At 36.9% G+C, this 12,500-nt stretch overlaps 1 protein-coding gene across 1 annotated transcript in view; it reads right to left on the reverse strand.

Annotated features, from left to right (window-relative positions):
- Positions 1-12,500, reverse strand: part of LOC144975323 (protein MON2 homolog) — a 497,118-nt gene that overhangs the window by 8,513 nt on the left and 476,105 nt on the right. Inside the window, exons 29-32 of the mRNA XM_078919294.1 lie at positions 4,024-4,141; positions 2,616-2,682; positions 1,387-1,574; positions 236-479 (exon numbers count right to left, since the gene is read on the reverse strand). Of these exons, the coding sequence (XP_078775420.1) occupies positions 236-479; positions 1,387-1,574; positions 2,616-2,682; positions 4,024-4,141 (617 nt within the window). The remainder of the gene's footprint in view (positions 1-235; positions 480-1,386; positions 1,575-2,615; positions 2,683-4,023; positions 4,142-12,500) is intronic.

Consider the following 12,500-nt stretch of genomic DNA (forward strand, 5'->3'; position numbering starts at 1 on the left):
TGTCATGTAGGAATGAACGAACGAATGAATGAATGCATGAATGAATAAATGAATGAATGAATGAATGAATGAATGAATGATAATAATAATAATAATAATAATAATAATAATAATAATAATAATAATAATAATAATAATAATAATAATAATAATAATAATAATAATAATAATACAGGAAAATAACTAAAAACTTACTAATAAATTTTAAAAACTTAAAAGAGCAAACTATACACACCTGGGTAACGGACATTTCCCACTGAGTCTCTCGTCCTCCACGTACTTGGTGACCACTTCTTTACAACGCTTCAACAACGACAAAACGGCCAGTCTGGTCAACTGACCTTGCTCGGACACCGAGGCCTGACTGCTGCTTCCTCCGCTTCCATCACCACCACTGCCTGTGACGAAGGAGAACTGAAGGAGGGTCTCAAAGCAGGAGCGAGCAAAGTCTTCACGAAGCTTGCGGCTTGATTCTGTGTCTGGATTTTAACAATATAACATAATATATATATAAGGAGACAAATCCTCACTAGTTTAAAACTATCAACAAAAACTAAAGTATGTATGGCTAAATGTTATGTATGGTCCACATTCTTATTTCTGAGAGTACCATGGGCCAGAAAGAAGTCAAACATTTTGGTTCTTATTGAGGCAGGCCAAAGGTCCAGAAAACTGTAGGCAGAATTTAAAATGAGACAACTGACTTATTATGGACACATTAGGAGACACAACACCATCCAAAAATCAGTACTAGAAGGAAAAGTAGCTGGCAGAAAGGCACGGGGCATACCAAGGAAGTCCTGGACAGGAAGTGTGGATGCAACAACTGGCAACAATATAATCGACTGCTCGGTAATGGCCCTTGAGCGTGAAGAATGGCGTTCCATGACATTCAACCTCTGTATGGAGACGGAACTCCGGTAAGGTAAGGTAAAGAGAATAAAGAATTGAGAACACACAACATAATACCATTTTGAGACCGTGAGTAACATGCAGTGATAAGACTATGTGGTCGAGTGATATGAGAGTCGCCTTCGGACCGGGTGGTCACGGGTTCGCATCCCGCTCTGAGCAACGCACAGTTGAGTCCTTGGAAAAGCCTCTTTACTCACATTACATTCTCTCGTGTAAAATGAATACCTGAACTGGCCGTTAACAACGTTGTCTATGACGGAAAAACAAATAATCGTAATATCGCCTAACAGGCGCAATGTCTCGTCCTAGATGTTAAGTGTTGCTGTTGGCTTCGGACCCCTTGCAAAACGCTTTGAGCACGTTAAGTGGATATTGTCCTTATAAACGCTTTATTTTTGTTTGTTTGTTTGTTCATTTTTAAAAATAATGACAATGGACAATATATTTTTTCGAAAAATCCATTAGACGTACCGACAAAGGAATCTGAAGTGGTGGAATGGATAGAGCCCTTGTTGAGAATGTCCATGATCTTCACCATAAACTCTGGCGGGGCGTTGGTGGTGTGAGGTAGAATGTCTTCCCTGATCATCTGCACCAGACGGCAATCCACAGATTCGTCTCGTTGGAAGTCTTCAACGGAAAGCGTCGGGGGACAGCCACTGTGTGTGTTGAAAGAGATGGAACAAAATTAATGAGACTGAAATAATATGGTGCAAGAATCAAACGTTATGCAATGCAAATCATTTCAATATCTTCAGTATTCATTCGTGTTAGTTTTAAAGAAAATTCCCTTTATTCATCCCCAAGGGGAAATTTGTCTTTAGGGCATATCCCAAGGGAAGACTGGAATAACCTAGGCGTCAGCCGCTAAAATTATTAGAAATAGAAACATATCATTACCAACTAAAATTTGGCGTCTACAATTAAAGAAATTTGCCGCCAATTATTGAATTTTCTAAAACGAACAGGTGAACAACTTTCAAAATTATTTATTCATATCTTATTGGTTTAAATGTCGGGAAAAGATCATAAAGATCTAATATTCATCTATAAATTCTTATTTTTATTTGTTATTATTTCAGTAACATTCAACGTGATCCGACAATAACGATTTTAAAAATTGAATTGAATTATATTTACCCCCCCCCCCCAAAAAAAAAAAAACAAACAAAAAAAAACAAAAAAAAACAAAACAAAACAAAACAAAAAAAAAACAAAAAAAAAAAACAAACAAACAAAAAACAAAAACAAAAAAACAAACAACAAACAACAAAGCAAACAACAAACAAACCAAACCACCACTACAACACCACCACCAACCACACCACTACCACCACCACCACCAATACTACAACCACCACAACCACCACCACCACCACTACAACCACCACCACCACCACCACCACCACCAACCCACACACACCACCACCACACCAACCACACAACCACCGCCACCACCACCACCACCACCACCACTACAACCACCACCACAACCACCACCACCACCACCACCACCACCAGCACCACCACCACCACCACCAATACTACAACCACCACCACCACAACCACCACCACCACCACCACTACAACCACCACCACCACCACTACAACCACCACCACCAGCACCACCACTACCACCACCACCAATACTACAACCACCACCACCACCACCACCACAGCCTTATCACTTCTGTACTTACTGGGGTGAGAATAGAAAATCCTCAAAGACTTGAACCAATTCTATCCACATAGACTGGGACACTTTAGCTGTCGATGGAAACGGTAAGACATAAAAATTAACACATATTAATCAACATCTGCTAAAGAAAAACAAATAATCACCCTCTCCCCCCCCCCCCTCCCCCTTGATCACTCTAGATTGGAGCGTTCTGCAATATGTGTCCAATCGCTTCAAATCGGTATTACATCGGAGCCGATTTCGATGTAGAAATTGAATCCAGTGTGAAAAATAAGAAATTGAGTTATTTTTAAAAAATGTTATCTACAAGGACAATGTTTATGGAAATTACAGTTACTTTTTTGATGCTTTCTACAAGGACAATGTTTATGGAAATTACAGTTACTTTTTTGATGCTTTCTACAAGGACAATGTTTATGGAAATTAAAGTTACTTTTTTGATGTTTTCTACAAGGACAGTGTTTATGGAAATTACAGTTACTTTTTTGATGTTTTCTACAAGGCCAATGTTTATGGAAATTACAGTTACTTTTTTGATGTTTTCTACAAGGACAATGTTTATGGAAATTACAGTTACTTTTTTGATGTTTTCTACAAGGACATTTTTTATGGAAATTTGAGTTACTGTTTTGATGTTTTCTACAAGGACAATGTTTATGGAAATTACAGTTACTTTTTTGATGCTTTCTACAAGGACAATGTTTATGGAAATTACAGTTACTGTTTTGATGTTTTCTACAAGGACAATGTTTATGGAAATTTGAGTTACTGTTTTGATGTTTTCTACAAGGACAATGTTTATGGTTTGTGTAGCACCTTAGAGCACCCAATGCATTCTGCAAGCTCTATAAATTGATTATATAATAATAATAATAATAATAATAATAATAATAATAATAATAATAATAATAATAATAATAATAATAATAATAATAATAATAATAATAATAATAATAAAAGAAAAAAAAAAACTAAAATTAAAAAAAGACCCACCCCCCTTCCCAAACTAAAAAAAAAACCAAGAAAAGAAACCTCAAACAACATTTAAAAAGGAAAAAAAAAAACAAAAAAAAAACAAACAAACAAAAAACTGACTGACTTTTGTGACAAGACGAGACTGTGGACTGCAGCTTTGTCACCCAGCCACACAAAACAAAACAAAACAAAAACAAAACCAAACAAATTGTATATTTAAAAAATAAATAAATAAATAAATAAATAAATAAATAAATAAATAAATAAATAAATAAATAAATAAATAAATAAATAAATAAATGAATAAATAAATAAATAAATAAATAAATAAATAAATAAATAAATAAATAAAATGACACACGTGTTACGCCACACAAAACCTCTCAAAGCGAGAAGTCGATGTTCGTCCATTGGCAGACTAACTAGACACTTACCGTGTTGGCGAGCGATGGGAAGCCCCACCCTCAGCACGGCGAACAACGAATCAGCGACCAGCATCCACGTGGAAGGGGCGGGGCAATCGTACTTGAGGGACAAAGGGAGGCGAAAGGTCTGAGGAAAGAAACATGACAATACATAAAATGAAAAATAAATAAGTAAGCATGTATTATGTATAAATTTAAAAGTCCGCATTTACACCATGCCCTATGCGCTTCGCCTTTATGACACTTTCACTTACGCGATGCATCCATTACTACTTCCAGTCGCCAGGTCAAAAGTCACGACACACAAGTACGTATTGTGAAATTTTTCGCCTATAAATAAAATCAACATACAATATCACCTGTATAAAAAGCGTTTGTATAGTGCATTTCTCTCAAGGAAATTATGTGTTGAAAGCAGCTTACAGGTTGTGTGAGATAATAAAGACCCCCCCCCCCCCATTTTTTTTCATTCAGTTACAGAAGAACAACCCCACTTGTTTCGCTTCCAAACAGACATTGAGTTATTGCATACTGTTCAACAAATAACAACAATATTAAAAAAAAACAACAAATAAATGACAAGGGATAAAACTAATTATAATAATAAAGCTAAATAAGTAACTACATATATAAAGAAACAGATGAATGAATGAATGAATAAATAAATAAATACATCAATAAATAAATAAATAAATAAATAAATAAATAAATAAATAAATAAATAAATAAATAAATAAATAAATAAATAAAATAGGAAAAGACAAATAGAAAAAAAATTAACGTCTCTAAGGTCTATTCCAAGGGAAGACTGGAATAACCCAGGCGTCAGCCGCAGTGCAGCGCCGTAATTTGAGCTAGGGCGAGGTGACAAATCGCTTTGACCACGACGTATAGTGGATAATGTTCTATATAAAAGAGCTCTAGAGCTCAAACTAAAAAAAAAACCCAACAAAACATTAAAATAAAATAAAATAAAATAATGAAGGGCTAATTGGCAAAACATTTATGGGTCCTTTATTTCTATCAATGGGGGTACCGATCGTTCAGTTGGTAGAGCACTCGCTTCACACGCAAAGGGAACGAGATCGATCTCGGGTGCAGCCGAGATTGTTTTTTTTTTCTGACCCCCCCCCCCCCCCCTTCCCTGTCCACCCAGAAGTGATTGGGTAGCTGGCTGTGTAAGATCTGGCGGAAAGTACTTTGCGATAGACTAGTGTCCTATCCAAAGGGTAGCAAGCAATTGCTATTGTCTGTTTCACGCTATAGAAACCGGGATAAGCTCCGGCTCCATGGGCCTATTGGATCTGAAGGACTACTTTATTCATTTCAATATCTTTTCTCCTTTGATGAGGGATTTTGAAACATACATCGTTTCTTCAGGCGTGTGAGCGCTTCATGTCCATAGTACATACATCATACCATTGAAATACGAGATACAGATTATTACATGTTTGTGTGGTCAAAGTAATTGTATCTTGGCGATGATCACTAACTCACTCATTCCTAGAAATTTTTGCTACTTTTCAAAATTGGACAATTTTTAAATTAAAAATTAGCATATACATAGATAGTTTTATTCAACTAACATTTACATGCAAAGAAAAAAAAGCCCTACTAATTCTCACTAAAATGTATTAACCAGACTATAAACGTTTAAGGTTACATAGTTTTGTGTGTTGTTGGTTCGTAATATTTCCGGATGGCAATGTTGTGAGTTTCTTAGCCAAGCGCATACTATCTATAGATAGTATGCAGATGACGTCACTCAGGCCTTTGTTATTGTTTTTGCCATCCGCGTTTGTGAGTTGTTCTCACTAAACTGTAAACCAGACTATAAAAGTTCATGGTTACACAGAGTTTGTGTGTTGGTCCGTTATACTTCCGGATGGCAATGTTGTGAACTCCTTGGCCAAGCGCATTCTATCTATAGAAATCGTTGACCTTACAGTCAGAAAAACGGCTAGGACTGCCACACTACGACTGCTCCTGCTATGATATGACACGAACTGCCTGTTGTTGTTGTCGTCCATCGCAGTTGGTCCCACTGGAAATGACCATGTGACTTCTGACTTGACTGGCGCGTGGACTGACCGAATAAATCATATGGGTTGCCAACCTAGTACTTTTCATCCAGAAAATGTTGACGCAAATATTGATAACATTGGGTAGAACTGGTTGGTAGCGAGGCGTAACAATAACGGTGTGAGCTCTGCTTAAACACTGTGTACGAGAACACAGTTCCATTCTCCCGTCATGCCGTGTGACCTTGAGCAAGTCACACCGGACTAATTAATTAAGTGGCGCTGCAATGCGACTGACACTTGGGATATAATTTCAAACTTTCCCTTGTATTAGACCAAACATAAAAGCGAAAGAAAAAGAAAAAAAAAAGGGAATGACAGGGATTTTGTTTTATTTTAATTCTTAACATAACAAATGAAAACAGGTGAGAGAATGTGAGTAAAGAGTCCTTTTCCAAGGACTCAACTATGCGCGAGAGCGAGGCTCGAACCCAGGACCTCCCGATCCGAAAGCGAGTGTTATACCACAAGACCACATAGCCGCACAATGCTTATCATTAAATTTGTTTTCTTTATTTGATCAAATAACCCAAAAGTGATTGATTGTATTAGTTTTTTATTTGCGTTTGTAGGCAGACAAGAATAAAGCAGATATTGCTAATGTCGTATCTAATTTTGTTATAAATTATATTTTGCTGGAATGACATGATGTTATCATTGAACACCATGGCTCTATCAATGCTTATTGGGGAAAACGAACTTATTTTTAATCTTAACATGTTTTCTTCCTCTTTCTACATTTCTGTTTGGCTGCCATACCGAAGGCGTATTCTGCCGTACTCTGTGAAAACCCATAATTTATAAATTTGGCCACAAAACTCGTCCTTCAAATATCGATCGATTTACATGACCCTCATCTTGGTAAAAAACTCTCAAACCTGGGACTTCGCGAATTCCCAGGTTTGAGAGTTTTTGCCAAGATGAGGGTCATTTAAATCGATCGATATTTGAAGGACGAGTTTTCTGGCCAAATTTTAAAATATGGGTTTTTCCTGAGTTCGGCAGTATTGTGAAGTTGTTTGCCACTCATCTTGCAACAAGATATGAAGTGAGTAGAAAAGTGCCAGAAGACAATAGAGAATAAAAATTTTTTTTCGCTGCGGTGGTGGGGTTTGAACCTGCGACCTTATTGGTACGACAACTCCGCCTGGCAGGTGAGAGCGTGGCTCTACCGTGTGAGCTATCCACGAACACAAAAATATTCGTTTCAAACCCAGTCATTTCTAGATCCCTCTCTCACCCACTTCTTGAGATCGCCGATTCGTTCACCACCATCGCGAAGTAATTTTGACCAGCAGTTAAGCTTAATAGCCAATATCGCGGTGGTGAACGAATCGGCGATCTCAAGAAGTGGGTGAGAGAGGGATCTAGAAATGACTTTGGGTTTGAAACGAATATTTTTGTGTTCGTGGATAGCTCACACGGTAGAGCCACGCTCTCACCTGCCAGGCGGAGTTGTCGTACCAATAAGGTCGCAGGTTCAAACCCCACCACCGCCGCGAAAAAATTGTCTTCTGGCACTTTTCTACTCACTTCATATCTTGTTGTTACCAACATAAGTGCCTGCTCCACTCACTTTTCTGAATTAAAAATCCACTCATCTTGCATAATGCGTAGTCAGAGGGTGGGTGTGAAGGTGCGTATTTTATGTATGTGTGTGTGTGTGTGTGTACATGCGTAAACGTGAGTATGTGTGTATTTGTGTATGTATGTGTGTGTTTTTGTATGTGTAGATGTGTGTGTTGCGGTTTTTTTTATTAATGAGAAGAGTGTGATTGTGTGTGTTGATCCCAATGTCCAGTTAGTTGGGTGTGATGAATGAAATAATAATGTGTGTTGTAGTGAATGTGTGAAAAATAATGTTCTGAGTGTCAATGGGAGTAAAACAGTGTAGTGGGATGAGTCAGTTCATGTGTACTTAGCGAAACACACACACAAGCACGCACACAAACACACACACCCACACGCAGAAGAGGGTTGGGGGGGGGGGGGTAAAAAAATAAAAATAAATATATATAAATAAATATAGATCGATAGATAGATAGATAGATAGATAGATAGATAGATAGATAGATAGGTAGATAGATAGATAGATAGATAGATAGATAGATAGATAGATAGATAGATAGGTAGATAGATAGATAGATAGATAGATAGATAGATAGATAGGTAGGTAGGTAGGTAGGTAGGTAGGTAGGTAGGTAGGTAGGTAGGTAGGTAGGTAGGTAGGTAGGTAGGTAGATAGATAGATAGATAGATAGATAGATAGATAGATAGATAGATAGATAGATAGATAGATAGATAGATAGATAGATAGATAGATAGATAGATAGATAGATAGATAGGTAGATAGATAGATAGATAGATAGATAGATAGATAGATAGATAGATAGATAGATAGATAGATAGATATATAGATAGATAGATAGATAGATAGGTAGATAGATATATAGGTAGACAGAGAGTGTATGCGGGTGTGGGAAATATACTGTGTGTGAAAGAATGAGAGAGAGAGAGAGAGAGAGAGAGAGAGAGAGAGAGAGAGAGAGAGAGAGAGAGAGAGAGAGAGACTGTGTGTTTGTGTGTGAGAGAGATACTATGTGTGTTTGTGTGTGAGAGAAAGAAAAACTACGTTTGTGGGTGTGAGAGAGAAGAGAAAGAGATACAGTGTGGGTGTGTGTGTGTGTGTGTGTGTGCGTGTGTGTGTATGTGTGTGTGTGTATAGAGAGAACTGACCGGATGTTTTCAAGAGAGTGGTGTAAAGCATGCATGGTCATGGCGGCAATCACGATGACGGGGAATGAGGGAGTGTGATAGTGATAGAAGATAGTGATAGAGAGAGAAATACGAATGGTGGATATTAGATTGACTTATAACCACCACCACTACATGATAGTAGTAGTAGTGGGAGTGTGCATAATTTAGTGTGTTCAATGTGTGTAATCATATTATTATTATTATAATGGCCATGAAATTACAACACAGTTTATTAGTAAATTACATCACTGTGTTATATAGTTATTTATTTCGATCTGAAGAAGGATAATAATAGAATAAAAACTACATAATTGTTACCTATTCATTCATTGGTCCGTTCAGTCACTCATTCTTCATTCATTCATTCATTCATTTGTTCAGACTACAACTACTACAAGGACAATCGCTCATTCACAAGAAATCTCTATGGACGTGTAACTTTTAACTGGCGGAACTGTAACAAGTCAAAAAAATGGGTGCGTAATTCAATGTTGTAACTCAGGGACCTTATATTTGATTGGGAGAAAGAAAAAAGGGGGGTGGGAGGGGGGATTTATACTTAATGTTCCATAATTTATAATGGTTGCCTAGCTTCAATTATTAAAGGATGTTGATTCATCGAAATTGAAAATAAAAGAATAATATTAATAAGTAAAAGAAAAAGAAATATTTGTTGTTTCTTCAAGATTTACTCATTAAAACATAGGCTCTGCAAGTTAGATTTTCCGTCATTGTTTTTTTAACGTGTTGTTATACTTATATTATGGTGTTTTATAAAAGTTGGGAACACTGTATTTATTTTATTTGATTGATTGGGACATGCACACACACACACACACACAGACACACATAAACACAAATAACAACACACACAGAGAAAAAGAGATAGAGAAAGATAGGTAGAGCTTAGATGGAAAGATAAATAGATAGATCGATAGAGAGAGAGAGAGAGAGAGAGAGAGAGAGAGAGAGAGAGAGAGATAGATAGATAGATAGATAGAGATATTATAGATAGATAGATAGAGATATTATAGAAAGATAGAGATCGATAGATAGATAGAATTTAAACAAAAAATCAATCAAACAAACAAAAAAAAGATACTATTAATACTCTTAACAACCTCCCCCCCCCCCCCAAAAAAAAAACAAAACAAAAAAACAAAACAAACAAACAAAAAAAAAAAAAAACAAAAAAAAACCCCCCAACAAAAACAAACAAAAACCCAACACAAAATACAGACATACAGACAGACAAATACACAAAAAGAAAAAGAAAACAAAGAAACAAAAACAAGAAGAAAAATAAAATAAATAAATAAATAAATAAATAATTTGTTAAATGTGTTAATTTTCAATCTCCTACCCTCCTGATGAGAAGTGATCTCTCTCTCTCTCTCTCTCTCTCTCTCTCTCTCTCTCTCTCTCTCTCCCTCCCCCCACTCCCCCTCTCTCTATGTCTCTCTTTTCCCGACCTGGGCACTGACTACAACAATAAGTAATATTACCCTCTCCGACTGTGTATACCTAACTAATGCTATGTAATCTTACTCTTACTCTTAACAAACCGTAACCATTGACCATTACCACTACCCAGGGCAACAGCCATTAAGTTGATAGGAGGGCAGGCCATTTTGAAGTTCAAATCAGGACAAAGAAATTCAGGTTTATATAGATTAGAATAAGAAATATAGACCCGGTTGTCAAAAGGTTTTTTTTTTGTTTTTTGTTTGTTGTTGTTTTTTTCTTCTTCATGTTTTCAACATTTAACTCACTCAATCCAAGAGATTTTTGCTACTATTCAAAATTGGAGAAAAAAAATGTATTAAAAATGAGCATGCACATAGATAGTTTTATTCAACTACTGTTAACATGTAAAAACTAAAAACATTAGCTTTGATACTACGCCTATAATTTGTCTCAGAAAAATGTAATAAATAGGCATGGGGTAAACGTAACCCCGGGTATACTACGGATATAGTCGGTGTTAGGGTTGAGTGAGTTAACATTTATGAGAATATATTTGAAACGCTACTTAGACAGAATCGATGAATAAATAGGATTCAATAGTCTAATGTCACGTCCGCCCAGCAACCAGCAACTTGGTTCTAAACAAAGAAAATCGGTACTTTTTACTCTTCATGCTGGCTAGAACTGTATCACATCATGTGATCTGAATGTATAAAAGTTAAAAACGTGATCAGATTTATAATGTTTTTCTCCTCTGGATTATGCTCGTCGGAGAAGTATTTCATAAGGACGACGATGGAGATAATGGCGTCCTTCATTGATCCGATAGGTTAGAACCAGTAACTATGCGTCATTACGATGGAAGTGACGTCACGACTGTTGAACCCTATTGGTACAGATCGACATAAAGTGATTATAATAATACATAAGTACGTCTGGGTCAGTTCATGTGTACTTAGCGAAACACACACACACACAAACACACACACACACACACACACACACTGACTTAATAGAAAAAGAAAGAGGGACCGGTATCGATCCTCGGTTGAATCTGTTAAAAAGAAACAATCAAGCCTTGTACACCTAGTAAGTAAGGATTGGGTCGCGGCGTCTGTTCGATTTGGGAGAAAGTGCTTTGTAATTTTTGAAAATTAAAAAAAATAATTGAGCTTGTATATAGCGCAATATCCACTAAACGTGCTCAAAGCGCTTTACAAGAGGTCCCTGACCAACAGCAACATTTAACACGTAGGACGGGACATGGCGCCTGTACTGTTAGGCGATATTACAATTTTTTTCGGACAGAGACAACGCTGTAAACGCTCATGTACTCATTTTACACCTAAGTACGGTGAGAGATTGTGAGTAAAGAGTCTTTTCCAAGGGCTCATCTATGCGCCAAGCGAGGCTCTAACCCAGGACCTTCCGATCCGAAAGCGAGTGTCATACCACAAGACCACATAGCCGCACAAGATAGGCGTCCTATCCAAAGGATGGCAAGCGATGATTGTTTATGTCCATTTAACGCTACACACTAAACATAGGTTCAAGATCAAAGAGTTAGATCTGGGAAAAAAGCACCTTGTGCAGTGGAATCCCCATAATCTCAACACTCCTTAAGTCATATTCTGCTTATCGCATCTTGTTGGTCTCAAATCCTTTATTCTCTAAGTACGCTCATCTTGTTGGTCTCAAACTCAAATTCTTTTTTTTCTCTAAGTACGCTCATCTTGTTGGTCTCAAACTCAAATTCTTTATTCTCTAAGTACGCTCATCTTGTTGGTCTCAAACTCAAATTCTTTATTCTCTAAGTACGCTCATCTTGTTGGTCTCAAATTCTTTATTCTCTAAGTACGTTCATCTTGTTGGTCTCAAACTCTTTATTCTCTAAGTACGCTCATCTTGTTGGTCTCAAACTCAAATTCTTTATTCTCTAAGTACGCTCATGTTGTTGGTCTCAAACTCAAATTCTTTATTCTCTAAGTACGCTCATCTTGTTGGTCTCAAATTCATAATTCTCTAAGTACGCTCATCTTGTTGGTCTCAAATTCTTTATTCTCTAAGTACGCTCATCTTGTTGGTCTCAAACTCAAATTCTTTATTCACTAAGTACGCTCATCTTGTTGGTCTCAAACTCAAATTCTTTATTCTCTAAGTACGCTCATCTTGTTGGTCTCA

The sequence above is a fragment of the Berghia stephanieae genome, chromosome 6 (assembly GCF_034508935.2).
Source record: "Berghia stephanieae isolate SIO BIC M18660-M18661 chromosome 6, UCSD_Bste_1.3, whole genome shotgun sequence".
NCBI lineage: Eukaryota > Metazoa > Mollusca > Gastropoda > Nudibranchia > Aeolidiidae > Berghia > Berghia stephanieae.